The sequence below is a fragment of the Zootoca vivipara genome, chromosome 12, assembly GCF_965207765.1.
Source record: "Zootoca vivipara chromosome 12, rZooViv2.hap1.1, whole genome shotgun sequence".
NCBI classification, from domain to species: domain Eukaryota; kingdom Metazoa; phylum Chordata; class Lepidosauria; order Squamata; family Lacertidae; genus Zootoca; species Zootoca vivipara.
The window spans coordinates 8,780,849-8,798,727 of record NC_142595.1 but is presented as its reverse complement, the minus strand read 5'-3'; the positions used below and the strand labels follow the sequence as shown (position 1 = coordinate 8,798,727).

The window sequence follows — 17,879 nt, the reverse complement described above, 5'->3', positions numbered from 1 at the left end:
TGGTCAGAGCCAGAACAATATCAACTGTAACCATAAGGGTTCTTCTGCCATTAAGTTATTAAAATACAACGCTGATATCTACAGTTCTGAAATTAAGGATTACTTTTTGCTATTTGCTATTTGTTCTCTGTATTAAAATTTGGATTACTTATTAAATTTAATATACCTCCCTTCACCAGATCTCAGGGCGGTTCACAAGATAAAAACACCAGGAAAGAAGCATAAAATAAATAGTTAAAACAAAAACAAAACAATAACCTTACCTCCCACAAACACATCTCAAAGGCCACAACAGCCAGAGGCCTGTTTAAAGAGGAAGGTTTTTTGCTGGGCACCTAATGAGGTATAACAAAGGCGCCACCCAAACCTCATTGGAGAGCACATTCCACAAATGGGGAGCCACTGCAGAAAAGACCCTTTCTCGTATTGCCACCCTCTGGACCTCTCATGGAGGAGGCACACGAAGAAGGGCCTCAGATGATGACCACAGAGTTCAGGTCAGTTTATATGCCTTTAAATTGGAAATAATATTTATCGCTAAATAAAACAATTAAAATACAGTACTCCAAAGCTCTAATACAGGCATCCCCAAACTTCGGCCCTCCAGATGTTTTGGACTACAATTCCCATCATCCCTGACCACTGGTCCTCTTAGCTAGGGATCATGGGAATTGTAGGCCAAAACATCTGGAGGGCCGCAGTTTGGGGATGCCTGCTCTAATACAATCTCCCTCATCTCCCCTGCCCACATCCAACCAAAAAACACCAATAATTTCAAAGTCATTAGTAACTTTTTAAGTGGAGCCAACAGAATACAAAACTAATCAAACAATATATTGGTATCCAAGAGCAGCCTGAAACTGGAAACAGCTGTAAGGAGTACATCAATATGCATTTATGATTCAGCATTTCTTGTTCATGAAATTCTGAAAGCTTCCAAGATGCTAATACAATCAAATCTAATGGTAGGAGATGCAATAAGAGAAGCAATGACTCCTGAACTACTGCCCAAGTTCTTCACACATTCAGATTGCGACCCAAATCCTAAGACAAAGACAGACCAAGAGAAATGCTCGGTCATCATCACAGTAAATGGGTATGTAATGACCCCTGACATTCTTAATTTTCTTGAGCATTGTGTCAGCTACCGCTATGTTGAAGTACAGACCTATTAATCATCTGATTAGCAGCAGACTACCCCAGTAGGAAGAAAACCAGCATCAGTTAGTAATATGCATTTTCTGGGATAATTATGATGCATATTTATCTCAACACTTATTGATGGGAAAGAGATGTTCCATTTCACAGTTCAAAATTGTTGCCCATGTTGAATTCTTTACAGCACTTGTCATTCTCTATAACTGTGTGGCACAGGAAGTCGAGAAACCACAGTTGAGATGCTTAACCATTTACAGTTCACTCTCATTGGCTGATATCAATAACTCTTGGGTCAGAATAGCTTAAATCACTTCAAGGCATCCAGGATGTAACAGGTCTTCTGCTGCTTCTCAGCCATGCATCATGGAGAATGAGCTTTATTGCAAGGAGTTTTCTTGCAACAAAAGATTGATCTGGCGCATATAAAAGAAAATCATGGCAACAGAAAAGAAACTGTGGCCAGTGGAGAGTAACTGAAAAGCTACACCACAGTGTTATAATTCTGTCAGTCAACAGAGGGTGTTTTCAGTCTCTGCTGTTGATAGGCAAACTCTGAAGTAGCTTTTTTGAAAACTGGTACAATAGTGGAGAACCTTTGCCCTGCAAAGTGAAATTAGGCCCAGTGGGAGTCCTAATTTGGCCCACAAGGCTGTTTTCTCCAAACTATACCCACATGTTCCACATCCACCATCATGGAAACAATTTGGAGCCTTGGCAAGCAAGGCTTGCTGTAAATGTTGATCAGCTGACCACTGCTGACAGCAAGATTCACTGTTATCAGCTGCACTATGGAATTCCCAATCAAAACATTTGTTTATTGTATTTATGAGATCACTCAAAATAACTTCTCTACGTCTCTTACATATCAACAGAACGTGTGTATGCTTAATTTGGCATTGTTTGGAACATAAGATTGGCTGATGACCGCTTGTCTTTGTAGCTACCTACCCGTATATTTAGATCCTCAATGAAGGACCTCTTGTAAACGTCTCCCCCCCTCTCTCTAATGTAATGGGGGAGGGTATGAGAAGACTTCTCAGCAGTGGCAACTCCAGTGTGGAATACTATCTCTAGAGAGGTTTGCTTGGTCTCTTACCTTAATATCTTTTTAGCACCAGTAAGGACCTTTTTATTTTACCAGCTTTTAAAGAAACAATTTTAATCTTGCTGTATCATGCCGCTTTTATGATTTTGCGGCTTTTTCATTTACTGTATTTTCTTGCATTCACATTGTTATTGTTTTATTCCTCTTTCCAAAGCACCCTGGGAGTATAATTGTATAATACTTTCATAGGGTTGTATCTGGCTAAGCCATGCCCAATCTACAGGTGAAACTCGGAAAATTAGAATATTGTCGAAAAGTGCATTTATTTCAGTAACGCAACTTAAAAGGTGAAACCAATATATGAGATAGATGCATGACAGGCAAAGCAAGATATGTCAAGCCTTTATTTGTTGTAATTGTAATTGTCGTTAGGCGGGTCAATTATAAATGGAATGTAATTAATGAAATGTAATAGTGATGTTTATTTTTGTATTATTGTAACTATTTGTTTTATTATTGTGGAATTTCCAAAGGAAAGCATTTGTAAAAATTAAAAGAAAAAAAATAATAAGTTGCATTACTGAAATAAATGCACTTTTCGATGATATTCTAATTTTCCAAGTTTCACCTGTAGGCCCACTGAAATCAATGGAATTGTTAGTTATAAGCAAACGAAGTCCAATGATTTCAGTGTGTCAATACTGAATATGACTTGGTTGAACAAAGCCTTCAATAAATAAATACAAATGAATAGGAGGCAGGGTATCTGTGCTTTGTTTATTTTCTCAATGTTCCCAATTTGTGTTGTTCAGCTGCTTTTTCGATTGCTTATCCTTTAAAAAAATTGTGGGCTTCATTAATTAAGAAAACAACACTTCAAATTTAGATAGAACAGCTGTTTTAGTCAGAACCTAAATTAAAACCATACTTCAAAATATATATTTTTATGGCTTGAAAGGGTGGATTTTCTTTGTGCATGAAACAAATTATGGGACACAAAATAAACACAGCCCAAGTTGGCTATGCTTGTTGTTTAATTTAAAGTTTTTAAAGCCACCCTTTAGTAAACTATAAGGGCTGCATACAAGAAAATAAAAGCATCAAGGTGGAACTAGTCCATACAGTCAAGTTAAGAAGGTGATAAACATTTGAGGGGAGTGGGGTAAATTCAACTTGCTACTTCAGCCAAGACAACATCAGCTATTGATATATTTAGAAGTTACCTGTGTAAGAAGTCGGGGGCTTTATTTAGCAGGGTATAGTACTGCCTCACGAACTCCCGCCCTACAAGCAGCGGACTAGGCTTCTCCATCACCATTTCTTTGGTAGACAGTGTCAAAGGCTATAACACAAGAGAACACACACAACGTGAGATGAAATGTACAGTACTCTATTGGATGATGAACATTAAATGCAGTAGAACCTTATAACTGCAGGGAGGGGGGAAATTAGTTCCTATCCAGCAAAATTCAATTTCAAAAGAATTTAAGGTTTCTGTAATTTCCCCCTTCCAAGTGTTCACTTAACTTACATATGACTGATAAAAGCTGGGATGGGCAGGTACAGCTTTTACAAGCAGCAGCTGCAATTCTTAATTTTGAAATATTTATTCGATATCCTGAGTCCCCTTTGGACTCAGAATGCAAACTGTTCTGAAAGTTTGACTCATACAGCAGCCAAGCATGAGTCTACAGGCTACAAGCCATTAAAGCATGGCAGAGTACTAAGATACATGGCTAGGCTTAACTAAGATTTGATCCTACATTTGATGTGCCGCCCGCCCTCTACTTTTGAAGACTGAAGCAGGCACATTCATGCATTTGACATCCCAAGCTTGGGACTGAGAAGCAAACAGGAACTCCTCTATAGAGGCTGGGCATATATGGTCTGCTTGCACCAGCGCTGTTGCCTTCGCATCCTTGGAGATGACATAGCCAAGGGGAGTTCTCTTCACTTTCAGGGTATGGTGCTGCTGGAACCACCTCCACAGCTGGTGATGTATCTCTTGGGAAGTCCATCTCTGACAAGCCACTAGGCCCTTCTCCTGAATCTGGATCCCCTCCTCCCAATCCACTGGCAATTTCCCTGGGGCTGCAAGTTCTCAACCCACTAGTACCTTCCCTTGGGTTGGCCTGTCCCAATTCCCATCACCATCTGACCACCCTCTCCATGACATGTCCATGGGACGCACATCCAACGTGGGACTTGCACTATTTGGATATACAGTCCCGGGAATGTACTACTTTGATGCCCAATGCTCTGAGCCAATGCATGTTTACTCCAGGGTAAGTTCCACCATGTTCAAAGGGGCTTATTCCCAGGACTGCAGATTTAGATTCTAAATCAGGAACGGGAAACCTGTGGTCCTCCAGATACTCCTGCATTACAACTCTCAGATCATTGGCCACATTGGCTGAAGTTGAAGGAAGGTGGAGTAAAAACAACATGGCTTTGGCGAAGTGGAGTATACTGTGCTGCCTTGCCAAGCTTTCATTTTCTACAATCATAATCATTTATTATTGAAAACTTATATACCGCCCATCTGATTGGGTTACCCCAACCACTCTGGGCGGCTATCAAATTAAAGCACAATACAACATCAAACATTTAAAACTTCCCTGAACATGGCTGCCTTCAGATATTTCCTAAACGTCAGATAGTTGTTCATTTCCTTGACATCTGATGGGAGGGAATTCCACAGTGCAGGCGCAACTAACGAGAAGGACCTCTGCCTGGTTCCCTGTAACCTCACTTCTCTGAGTGAGGGAACCACAAGAAAGCTCCTCTGGGCTGAATTATGGGGGTGGAGAAGCTCCTTCAGGTTCCTTCAGGTATACAGGGCCAAAGCCGTTTAGGGCTTTACAAGCATATAGATATGCATGATTCAATTTTTATACTCTGGCTTCCAAAAAGCTTTTGACAAAGTCCCTCACTCAAGTTTTCTGAGCAGTCATGGGAGAAAGGGCAGGGATTCTTTAATTTGCTAAAGAACAGGAAGCAAAGAATTGAAATAACATAACATTATTTCTATGATGGGGAAGTACAATGAATCATTCTATAAGATATTGATAGTATCTTATTTGTTCATAAATGATCTGGAGACACTAAAATGGCCAAGTCTGCAGAGAACAGCAAATGATTCAGGTTGCCAACTAATAGAAGCTCAAAAATCTCTCCCAACTGCATGAATAGGCAATGAAAGTTAGGTTCAATGCAAGTTAAGTGAAAACTGATACACGTTGGAGGGGGGAAAACCTGTATATTGATGAGATCTGAACATGTGGTGACTAAACAAAAAAAATGTATATTACGACCACAGTGGATACAGCTCTGTGAAAATCATTAACTAAGGACATGGTGGTAATGGAAAAGGAAAATACCGTGCTAGGAATTACTACAAAAGGAATTTAAAATGAAGCAGTTGCTATCATATCACATTTATATAAATAGATCTATAAAGCACTTGCCTTTGGAATACTACCTACAATTTCAGTTGCTCCATCACAAAAAGATGATATAGAGTTGGAAAAGATGTAAAAAAGTGCAACCAGGAAGATGACAGGGTTGAAGCACCCTACTAAGAAATGCTCAAGTATTGGGGGCTTTCCAGCTTATCAAAGAGATGGCTAAGAGTGCAAGCCTGTATTTATGCTGGCTGGAGAGCTTTAGGGTTTGATGTGAAGCCCCATGCCCCAATGTACTACCCAGGCTAAACCACTGTTGACTCCACCACCCCATGCAACTAGTCAATTGTTGTTGTTGGCATCTGTCTGTCTCAAGAGACAATGGAATGCACCTCCGGGGGTGAAGTCAAACTGCTGCTCTCTCTTCTTGACCCCCACGGTGTCTCCCTTTAATCTTATTTTTTCCAAGCTAAACATACCCAGCTACTTCTGTCCGGCATGTGTTTCCAGACTGACCATTCTAGCATTCTAGTCATCCCCCTCTGGACACACACCAGTTTGTCAGTGTCTTCCTTAAATTTGGTATGTCATGTAACATATAATGAATACAATTCAACTCAAATTGAACCATTTGAATAGATACAATACTCTGGAATAAGGTGACTGTAGGAAGCACACTGATTTGTGCACAGTTCTTTAGGCATGATAAAGTTCATATGTTAACATTTGCAGTGCCTTCATCCCCCCTCTGCCACAGAAGGAAAGTGTATGTTATTGAATTGTTAAACCTTAAATTATTTACAAATATTCCAATAAAAGTAATTTTCAAGTGAAGTTTTGAATCTGATTGAATACAATGTTTCAAACTATATTTGGAGCACCTCAGTGGAGGGACGGGGGACAAATATCAGTTCTAACATTTTGAATATTGGAAAACATTCAGAGATGTTCATACACCATGTAAAATTAATACAGCACACATTTAATAAACAAAAATAAAAAGTAAGTCAAAACAAATGCACTAAATCAGAACTCAAATGCCTTAGGGCAACAAAAAAATTCCAATCCAAAATTTTCTGGAAAACCTGTACCACTGGCATTCACCTTCCTGGTAAGAGCTATGCAAGGACATAGCTTGGTGGTAGAACACCTAGGTCCCAAGTTCAACTCCAGGTAACATGGTGAGTATGAAACACAGGAGAGCTCCTTCCAATTGGTGGAGACAGTAGGTGAATCAACGGTCTGGCTAAGTACATGTGTAGCACAGTATTGTATGTTCCTAAAGTGAAAGTGAAGGGACCCAGGTAGCGCTGTGGGCTAAACCACTGAGCCTAGGGCTTGCTGATCAGAAGGTCGGCGGTTCGAATCCCTGTGACGGGGTGAGCTCCCGTTGCTTGGTCCCAGTTCCTGCCAACCTAGCAGTTTGAAAGCACATCAAAATGCAAGTAGATAAATAGGAACCGCTATAGCGGGAAGGTAAACGGCGTTTCCGTGTGCTGCTCTGGTTTGCCAGAAGTGGCTTTGTCATGCTGGCCACATGACCTGGAAGCTATACGCCGGCTCCCTCGGCCAATAATGCGAGATGATCGTGCAACCCCAGAGTCGGTCACGACTGGACCTAATGGTCAGGGGTCCCTTTACCTTTACCCTTTTTAAAGTGAAAGAGCACTTTCCACAAAAAGCTTATCCTCTAAATAGTATTATGGGTACCTCTAAATAGGGAACTCCGAAGCAAACATGCAACAGGAACTGCTGCTCTGTTACCCCAGCAAGGGAGAAAAGGAAAAGGAACCCCACAAAACTAAGCAAGGTGTAAGAGAGAGGGCGTGCAGAGAGCAGCCCACTCTGCTTACTTCCACCAGCTGGGAGAGCAGCAGCAAGAGCAGCAAGTCTGGGAGGGAAAACCAGGAAGTGGGAAAGACGTTTCCAGGGCTCTGCAGAGTCCTGGAGGCTCTACTCCAGGTTGGGAGCAGGGAAGCAGGGGCGGAGCTAGCTTCAGCAGGGGCTGGAAAGGAGGGGGTAGGTAGAACGGCACCTCAGGAGCCTGGTTTGGGACCACGGAGGAACCGTAGAGCCAGGAGGAGGGGTGTTTGGATACCCCGTCTTAAAGGCTAGGTCAGAGCCCACCAGACGCCATTGCGGGCTTCTGCCCCAGGCTGAGCAGACATTATTTGAGACATCTCACCACTGTATATAGAATGCACAATAAAACTCTGAAAATCCAGACAATGTGTGGAGTGCTTACTCGGGAGTAGCCAACACCCATCTGTAACAGCAGGGATGGGAGGTTACATGCTTACATGACAACACCTTTTTGGTTAAACTTTTTGCATTACAAAGCCTTCCTCTCCCAAAAGCTAGTAATGATGTCTCCATGCAAAGCTAAGTACACACTGGGTGCGGTGGGGGTGGGGTAGTGACACAGACTCAGGTGGAGGTAAGTTTTGTGTTGCCACTACTGCTAGTGCCAGCCGAACAATCGTGATTCCTTTTGCCTTCCAGGATCACAGTCTGAAAAAAGTAGACATTGCACAAAGAACTCCACTGCAGCTTCCACAGGAAAAAGAGCAAGTACTGTCTCAGTGATAGCTCCCTTCTGAAAGGCTAGATGAAGCTGAGACTAGGCAGAGCCTATGTTGCAGATTCCTGACCATTTGCTCGTTAACGTCCCCAACTCTTCTTGGCTCACAGGCAACCCTCTAAGGACATTTCCTACTAACACTACATGATAGGACTACAATGTTAGTAACAGCAGTGACCAGTGCTATTCCTTATTTTGCTGACTTTCCTGTTCTACTAAGCTCCTGTATTTTTTTGTAAGCTGCTATGTATTGTTGAAGCCCTAGCCAACACAGAGATGGAGCACTATGGAGTAGTACACCTGTTCCTTTGCTGTTGGCCACATAGCAAAGGTGAAGGAGCCCTGCTGAGACAAGGTGACTGGCATCTATGTTCATATTTTCTGCTTCCAGATCTCATTCCGCTTTGTTACAGCTGCCACTTCTGTGTTGATGGGGTTTAGGAGCCAAGGACCCTTTCCCACCAGTGTTAGAAACTGGGATAGAAAAGCTAGGAGCCAAATGGCTCCTGGGACCTGGATTGTGGGTGCCAAAACAGAATGTCTAGTTGTCATTGAGGGGGGGGGTCGGCAACACTTTTTATTTATTATTTTGATAAGCATGAACTAATATGCAATTCACATAAGTGACACATTGTTAATATCACATTTTTAAAAGAACTACATGCTTAATTTGGTGTTTACAAAAAAATACAGTGGTACCTCTACTTACGAATAACTCTACTTACGAATATTTCTACTTACGAATGGCGCTCCGTCCGCCATCTTGGATGCGGTTTAGGAACTTGGATGCGGTTTAGGATTTTTTCTACTTACGAATTTTTAGATAGGATTTTTTCTACTTACGATTTTTTTCTCCCAATGCATTCCTATGGGAATCGACTTACAATTTTTTTCTACTTACAAATGTGCGTTTGGAACGCATTAAATTCGTAAGTAGAGGTACCATACACTGTATTGGTACCATACTTCAGTTTTCAAAAAAATGGAACCCAGACCTTTTGAGGTGCTCACAAATGGAGTATCTTTAGGCACGAAATGTGCCTGGTGCCCTGCTAATTTCGAACCCTGCTTCCCACGCCTGCTGGTTCTTATTCAAATGAGCTTGTGTCAGGATAGAATTATGAAGAGAAAGGGGCTCAAAGACTTCTTTTCCACCAGGTCTTGGTGTAGTATATTCCTTCTTTGGCCATTTGAATTCCAGTGAGGTAAGGGAGTTGAGACCCCTAACAGTTGAAAAGCCTCCTGGTTACTTCTGATGTGATGAATTATGCAGTGGGCATGTGAAGGAATGAGTAAGTCTGTTGCTGGGGGAGAGAATTGGGGACATGTCTTTCCTCAAGACATAGTGAGGAAATAAACAGCAGTACCAGACAATAATGCATATGAACATGTGGAATAGTGTGGCTAGGTTATATGGCAGGGACTGAGTGCTGCAAAAGCAAACTGGGTCACGTGGGAGTCATACAATTGATTGATGTGGTATTTCCTCTGAATGGCTCAAGACTCTGCATTCAACCAAGGCATCCTAGGTATACAAAGTCCTTCCAGAATTTTATCGTGGGAAATGGCAGTCAAGGTTTGAACTTGGGACCACCTGTATGTGAAACCTGGGGTTCCTGGTGCAACCCTCTAGGTCTTTGCTGGGCAAGGAAGCTGTGCCCCATAATATGCCCTCCTGCTGTGCCTGAGTGGTTGGGAAACTGTTTAGGGAGAGTGAAGGTTGGATTCCAGTTTTGCTTGCTTCTCCCTCCCCACTTATCTTTTAGCATGACCACTTGTTGTCTGACATGCAAAAGGAGAATTTGGCCCCAATTCAAATACTTCCCTCATGGAGGTTTGTGCCTAATTCACCTATTTCCTGCCCCTATGCCCTATAGGAAGAGCTAACAAGAGGCTCTTGTAAGAGCACAATTGCAGCTTCACCCTGTTAATGTTTGCAGTCTAGCCTGGCCCTCCATACACTTCTAAGTAAAACTATCCCACACTCTCCACTTCATCTCTGCTTGGGGGTTTTCCATTAGCATTTGGTTAGCTACAATAGAAAACTGGATGAGGAACTACCGGTATATGGATCTTTTAGCATGCATACACGCAGTAAAGCTGCTGGTTGTGGGTTTTTTTTCTGAATGGAAGGAAGATCTATTTTTTGTCTCTAGGGTATTTGCATATGAATGCATTGGAATAAACATTAAGGTAGTAAGGGTAGTGTTCAGAACTATGATAAAAAAATATAATTCCCTTAAGATGTATTATTATGTTTTTAACCAAACAGAGCTTTGTTTTCAAATCATGTCTAGGACCAGCTATAATGCCCAGTAAATAAGTACAACTGTCAACAGATAAAAGAAAATGTTAAAGCAATTTGTTATAGTGGGGTTGACAAGCTCAGCAATCCTCGATGTGGCAGTAGGGACAAGACAGGTTCATAGCACCAATTTTCACATGTGAAATGGAAGCTAATGTAGCACAGTAGCTAAGTGTTATTAAACAGGAAACCCCCACTTAAGATCTTAGCCACTGCAAGTCACTCTCACTCTTGTAAGATCTTAGGAGGAGTCAGCTGCAACAGGCCAATGCCTTATCTAGTCCAGCATCCTGTTTTCACAGCAGCTGATCAGATACCTATTATGGGAAATCCACAGGCAGAATTCAAGTTCAAGAACCTTCTCCACTCCTGAGGCTTCCAACCACAACTGGTATTCAGAAGCATGACAGCCTGCAACTGCAGAGGCAGTGGAAATCCATCGTGGCTGGTGGCCTTTGACAGCCCTCTTCTCCACAAATTTGACTAAATCCTCTTTGAAAGCAATCCAGGTTGGGGGACCATCACAACCTCCCCTATGAGAGTGAGTCTGTCATAGCCTAACCATATTCTGTGTGGAGAAGTACTTTCCTTTACCATCCTGAAGCAGGGGTTGGACTGGATGACCCTCAGGGTCTCTTCCAACCCAACCATTATAGGATTCCTAACACTCATATCACCTGGAGGTCCACAAACTTTTAGCATTTCCATCCCTACCTTACAGGGCTGTTTATGCCAAGAAGCATGCTACTCTGGTGTGCTGGGAACTTGAAAGATGCCACATGAGCTCTAAGTATCTGGGAGTTGTCACTGACCCCACAGTAAAGGAATCTGTGTGTGTATGTGTGCTCATATGGGGACACGCATAACTGTACTGTACATACAAAAATTAGAGAGGGGGGGGAGAGGGAGAGGTGCACACTCACAATCTTACTCTTTCAAAGGGTGGCTTTTGTATCATAGAATCACAGATCCGAAGAGTCAGAAGGGACCCCCGGAGGTCATCTAGCCCACCCCCCGCAATGCAGGGAATCTCAGCACGCGTTTCCCTCTCCCTCCCATCCAGTCTGAACCCTGCTTAGCATTGCAAACGGGCTAGCGGTTTCGTAGCTGCAGATGCTGCCGCAAGCTACGTGGGCGCCTAAAAGAGGACTTATTGCATATTATTATTACTACTATTATTATTATTACCGCTACTCCTTGCGCCTCCTCGTCCCATTTCCCCCTCAGGGCGAGGCCGAAGGGAAGAAGGTCGCGCAGCCACCGACCCTGCACCCCTCTCGGCCCCCGGAGCGCCCGGGGAAGGGGCCTGCAGGGCTGTTGACAGCCGCCGCTCCTGCTCCTCCTCCCGCTCTCTTTTTCTGAGGAGAAGCTGCCCCGCTTCTCCCCTTCCCACACACCCTCTCACGGGAGAAGGCGGGAGGCAGGCCTTCCCCACCCCGTCCGGCCCGGCCCTCTCCACCCCGTTACCTAGATGCTCTTCTTTCTCCGTCTCAGGGTCCGGGGTTCGCTTCCCGGCCGAGGGCGCGGGGGGAGGAGCGACTGGGGCAGCGCGTCCGTCTCTCTCTTTCTCCCTCCCTCCCTCACAAGCACTGATTCGGGGCGGAACCGGATGTCTCGTCCGCTCTCGCTCTCTCTCTAATAAGGAGGAGCAGGAATGGGGGGGGGAGGTGGCGCGCGCGCAGCCTCCGGAGGGCGGCCCGGACGTGGGCGGGGTCAGAGTCCGCCGGAGCAGAAGGCGCACGCGCGTGCGCACGCGCACTCAGGTTTTTTAGAAGGTCTGCGGGCCAATGGTAGCTTTTTCAAATTTTCGCCGGAAGTTGCGGCTTCATCTCTATGGTTTCCGCCCACCCACTTCCTCCCGATTGCGTTTCCCAGGTCAAAGGTCGCTGTTACAGCACCGTCGCAGGACGAGTGACGACGTTCTCTCGTTCAAGAAAAGGAAAGCGTTTCCGTTTCGACCGCACTGCCGGCCCCTGTCAGAGCCGGTCTTGAACCTGGGTGGACTCTACACGCGTGTTAAAAACGTTGTGAAAATCCTTTTTTTAATCATAAAAAATCGTTTTGAGAAGGCAGCGAATTTGCTAGAACTCACAGTCGCCATCTAGTGTCACAAATTGTATATCGCACTGTACAAAACATTCACAATGTTTTGTTTGCAGCCGTATAGCTGAGTCCCAGGGCCTTAGAAACATCATCATCGGTATTATTATTTTATTTTATAGCTACATGCCGCTCTTCAGCCCTATAACCCCCACTCCCCGCACACCGTTTAAAATACCTTTAAAAGGTAAAGGGAACCCTGGCCATTAGGTCCAGTCGTGACCAACTCTGGTGTTGCGGGGCTCATCTCGCTTTATTGGCCAAAGGAGCCGGTACAGCTTCTAGGTCATGTGGCCAGCATGACTAAGCCACTTCTGGCGAACCAGAGCAGCACATGGAAATGCAGTTTACCTTCCTTCCAGAGCGGTACCTACTAATCTACTTGCACTTTTGGGCGTGCTTTTGAACTGCTAGGTTGGCAGGAGCAGGGACCAAGCAATGGGAGCTCACCCCATTGCGGGGATTTGGTTGTTTTAATTAGCCAATTAGATTGTTTTAATTAGCCACATGCCTGGAAGAAGAGGAATGTTTGTGCCCGGTGCCTAAAGATCTATTCATGTGCCTAAAGATCCTGTAAATGCATACACTATTTGACTGCAAAAAAAGGCCTCAGAACAGCTTATAAAAGTTAACAGTGAAACCAAGAAAAAAACAACTACAAAAATTAAAATACCAAAACAGGTTGAAATTACTTCAACTTTCTAAGCATATCTTGCATTCCACACACACAAGGAAAGTAACCCAATTTATTTTGCTGAGTGGGTGCTGAGAAAGAGGCCGGGGGAAACTCAAAAGTTAGTGTTCTGTGTATGTTGACAGTTTGACGGACTTTGGGAAAAGCAAAATAGGGTATTTGCTAAATAAAGCAAGCTTTTAAAAAAATACCAGGGAACTGAATTCATAATTGTGGGTGGGAATGGGCTATTCACATTTAAATGCATGTATTTCATGCATCAGCCCTGAGTGCTCAATGGAAGGACAGATCCTGAAGCTGAGGCTCCAATACTTTGGCCACCTCATGAGAAGAGAAGACTCCCTGGAAAAGACCCTGATGTTGGGAAAGATGGAGGGCACAAGGAGAAGGGGACGACAGAGGAAGAGATGGTTGGACAGTGTTCTCGAAGCTACTAACATGAGTTTGACCAAACTGTGGGAGGCAGTGGAAGACAGGAGTGCCTGGCGTGCTCTGGTCCATGGGGTCACGAAGAGTCGGACACGACTAAACAACTAAACGACTAAACAACATTTCATGACTCTATATGTGTGTTTAGTACAACCCGCTATTTTTTTAATTCTTTAAATGAAGTATCTGTCCCGACAAACTCCATTCTGTCCTATGTGGGACCAAGTGAAAGGGGTTCATAAACGTATACTATTTCAAAGGTTTCTCTATCACATGGCATTGTTTATTTTTATCGTTTCATTCTGTTAGCAAAACAAAACCAATTAAAAAACCCCGCCACGCCTAGCAGCAGCTGCGCTCCACTGACTTTCCATGCAGACACGTTGCAATTTTGAACGCTTTTAATGTAATGAAATAATAACTGAAGCCAAGCCATGCCTTCTGCATGAGGAGGGCTGCCCCAAATCAGAGCCTGCGCTGAAAAAAGCAAAACAAAAAAGCCCTCGATTTCCCCTCCATGGGCGAGTTTCCACTCCTAACCTCGGGGAGAGAGAAGTTTACAGAAGCCGGAAGTTGAGGCGATATGTCACTCTACAAGTTTCCTCTCTCTAGGGTGGCTACCTTTGTTGCCCGACACCGGAAGTTCAGGCGGGGTGCCTCTTCGGCGTCTCTCTCCGTAGGATGGCTACCTTTGTGCCACGTCTTGGCGCAGGCGCACTGGCGGCGCTGTTTACTGCTGCTGACGGGAGCTGACGCGGCCCGAGGAGAGGAGCCGCGGCCTAGGGAGCCTGGTGAGGCGGGGAAGGCCGGCCGGGGAAGATGAACTTCTTGCGGGGCGTCATGGGCGGCCAGAGCTCCGGGCCCCAGCCCTCCGGAGCCGAGACGGTGAGTCCGCCCGCTCAGCCTGTCGGCCTCCGCCGGGGAAGTTCGCGCAGGTCCTCCCCGGCGGCGACCCGTGTCGCCCTTCCGCGGCGAAGTCCCTCCCTTGGGGCGCCCGGTTGCCCGACGGCTGGCTCCCTGTTTCACTCGCCCCCGCACTTCCTCACCGCCCATCACGCCACCCGGGGCTGCATCACACGTTACGTGTAACACGCGGGTTTTGGCCTTGCGTGTACATAGCCTGTTTGTCGCTATGCTTTTCAATGTGGTTTTTATACAGTGGTTCTCGGGAGAAGGGCGGTATGCAGGCTTGGTATATGGCGATGATATTATTTTATTTCTATATTGGGCTGATTGACATCTTATATCCTTGTTCTTTTTCATGTGTTCTGTGTTTTTATGCTGCGAGCCACCCTGTGATCTTCGGGTGGAAGGCAGTATGCAAATTAAATCAATAATGCCACTTTGCCATTTACATACCGCTGTTTGACCTCATCTGCTTTTTCAAACTTGTTGTCCCACCCACTGTCATGTCCACTTAGTTGGCGTGAAGTATATTTGTCGTCCGTATAGTGCTACTTTACCAGGCCTTTCCATTTAATAAGAGAGAGTTTGGGTAACCACATCTTTGCCGGCTCTACGCTGCAGTCTGCTAAAATGCTTTCTACATTTGTGTGATTATATATTACCCCTAACACCACTCTTTCCCGTCTCCTTTGTCCCCAGTACAGACATAACTTGAATACAAATTAATTTACCAGACTGACTTTTTGTACATTGTTGTGTAATTTGTGTGGAGTAGTCTGGATTTATGTCGCACTATAAATGAGGGTTTAGTAACCTCTTATTCTATGTATGATGCACACCCAGCACACTTCATATGGACATCAAATATGATATGTTTCAGACCAAGTGAGTATTTCTCAACTGCAGGAATCTCCTTTCCATTCAGAGCTATATGAAATTTATCTCAGTGCAGAGGCTGCAGTAAAAGATGATATTTTGTGGCCTTTGATCGTACTGAAGAGTCAAAGGAGAAACAACTCCCTGCATTTTCTGAGGCTTCCGAGTATGTATTTGTTTCTCAGATATGCTGCCAGGAAAGTAGCCACTGCTTTGCCGTGCTAAAAACTTTTGAGAGATTACGTGCATCTTCATGTTGATTACTAAACAAAAACCTATTGTCTGCAATTAATATAGCGTGTGGGTGTAGGACTGAAAAATCAGCTTGACACACAAAATACACATTATGTAGAGTTCCATTTGTTTTCCTCTGTTTTCTTTTTCTTAAAAAGCTACAGTACATGAGTATTGATAGGCTGCAAGTCTGAGAGAAGGATGCATGGCGAGTTTATTTTAATCATCTTCCCCCACCAGTTACTTATCAGTTTATGTCCCCCCCCCCAAAAAAAACACAGCTTTGTTAACCTGTGTGAGGAAAACATATGGGTATTCTGTAGCTCCCCTCCCCACTGTTAGAGTTGAGCTGAAGCAGGAGAAAGTGTTAATCATCTTTGCCTGGTTCTTTATCCTTTAAGATTTGCAGCATGCCCAGATTGATTTTGTTTTGAATTTTAGAACAATATGGAAGAAGGAAAGATGAGACTTCATGTCAAGCCTAAAATGCTATAATATGCTATTATAAGGAACAGGAGAACTTTGTGATGGATGTTAGAGTGGAGCAAAACTTTTGGGCCATATAGTTCAGTGGTAGTGCACCTTCTTGTCCCATATTGAATCCCTGGCATCTCCAGGTAGGGCTGGGAGATCTGCTGTCAGTCATTGTGGACCAGTGTTCTTTAGCCTTGGGTCTGCAGCTGCATCATCTCGAGCAAACTTACCTAATGCTCAGGGAAGGTGGCCGCTGAACGGTGTTTATGTTGCTGTGTACTGTGTATGTGCACACATATACAGATACATACTGTACATACATATGGGCACAACTTGGGTGAGCAAGCTATATAATTAATAAGCATAACAGGAAAACACCTGAGGGAGTGAAAATACTTTGTAGAAATATATGCTTCTAATATCTTTAAAATAAAAAACTTGTAGTCTTCTTTTGTTCTTGATCTCTTCATTTGGCACATACTGTTGAGTAGTTGATACTTTAACAAAACAAGTGAGTCATGGCACGCGCAAGTTCAAAATACAGTAATACCTCGGGTTACGAATGCGATCCGTTCCGGATCGCAGTTCGTAACCCGAATAGTTTGTAACCCGAACGCGACGCGCAACGCCATTTTGCGCATGCGCAACACCATTTTGCGCATGCGCAAAGCGCGATTTTCACGCTTTGCGCATGCGCGGCGAGAACACTTCCAGTTTGCGCAGTTCGTAACCCGAACTGTTCGCAAACCGAGGTGTTCGTAACCCGAGGTACGACTGTACATTATTTTTAAAAAATTATTTGGATGTGGGTTAAGCATTCCTAACTATACAGTAATTCTAGCTGCTCCTTTTTTTCTAGAGTCTATTGGGAGTATTCAGCTAAGGTTTACTCAGAGTAGACCCTCTGAAATTAATGGGCCTAACTTAGCCATGGTCATGCATTCAGTGGGTCTACTCTCAATCCAACTTAGTTGAATGCCACCCTGTGTGTGGGGAAGGGTTGTAGCACAGTGGTAGGGCAGATGCTATGGATACAGAAAGTTCCAGGAGTCAGCCTTTGACATCTCCAGGAAAGGCTGAGAATGACTCCTGCCTGAAACTACTGAAGGCTACTCCTAGTCAGTATAGACAGTACCAAGCTGTGTGAAGCCATGGTCTGACCTTGATGCTTGCTTTTGCACTGAGGCTGAAGGAACAGTTTGAGCTTCAACGCAGAAGTGAGAAGATGTTTACAAGCAACGGATGACTTTTTGAAATACTTTAATTTTATTTCTCTTATAGATTCAGAAATTATGTGATAGAGTAGCATCTTCAACCTTACTTGATGATCGCAGGGATGCTGTACGTGCACTAAAATCTCTTTCAAAGGTATGTATGTTTTGTCCCTTACATGAAATTTCAATTGTGTATGACACCTAATAGTACCGTACTTGGTGGCAGTTTGAGAATTCTGTAATTTTCTTTTAGTTGAAACAAAATGAAACAATTCCTTCCAGTAGCACCTTAGAGACCAACTAAGTTTGTCATTGGTATGAACTTTTGTGTGCATGCACACTTCTTCAGAGACACTGAAACCGAAGTCACCAGACCCTTATATATAGTGAGAGGGTGGGGAGGGGTATTACTCAGAAGGGTGGTGGGAATGGGTGATTAGCTGATAGGTGTGGTAAACC

At 44.0% G+C, this 17,879-nt stretch overlaps 2 protein-coding genes across 6 annotated transcripts in view; one reads left to right on the top strand and one right to left on the bottom strand.

Annotated features, from left to right (window-relative positions):
* The window catches only part of G3BP2 (G3BP stress granule assembly factor 2), a 33,147-nt gene extending 21,063 nt beyond the window's left edge, over positions 1-12,084 (bottom strand). For 2 of the 4 annotated variants that reach the window (XM_035135407.3, XM_088656206.1), the window contains exons 1-2: positions 11,682-12,084; positions 3,427-3,545 (exon numbers count right to left, since the gene is read on the bottom strand). In XM_035135407.3, the coding sequence (XP_034991298.3) occupies positions 3,427-3,521 (95 nt within the window). In that variant the 5' untranslated portion in view covers positions 3,522-3,545; positions 11,682-12,084. The remainder of the gene's footprint in view (positions 1-3,426; positions 3,546-11,681) is intronic. The other 2 variants (XM_035135406.3, XM_088656205.1) reach the window with 1 other exon arrangement.
* Positions 12,085-14,363: 2,279 nt separating this feature from the next.
* The window catches only part of USO1 (USO1 vesicle transport factor), a 47,844-nt gene continuing 44,328 nt past the window's right edge, over positions 14,364-17,879 (top strand). Inside the window, exons 1-2 of one of the 2 annotated variants that reach the window (XM_035136580.3) lie at positions 14,364-14,601; positions 17,488-17,574. In XM_035136580.3, the coding sequence (XP_034992471.1) occupies positions 14,536-14,601; positions 17,488-17,574 (153 nt within the window). In that variant the 5' untranslated portion in view covers positions 14,364-14,535. The remainder of the gene's footprint in view (positions 14,602-17,487; positions 17,575-17,879) is intronic. The other variant, XM_035136578.3, reaches the window with a different exon arrangement.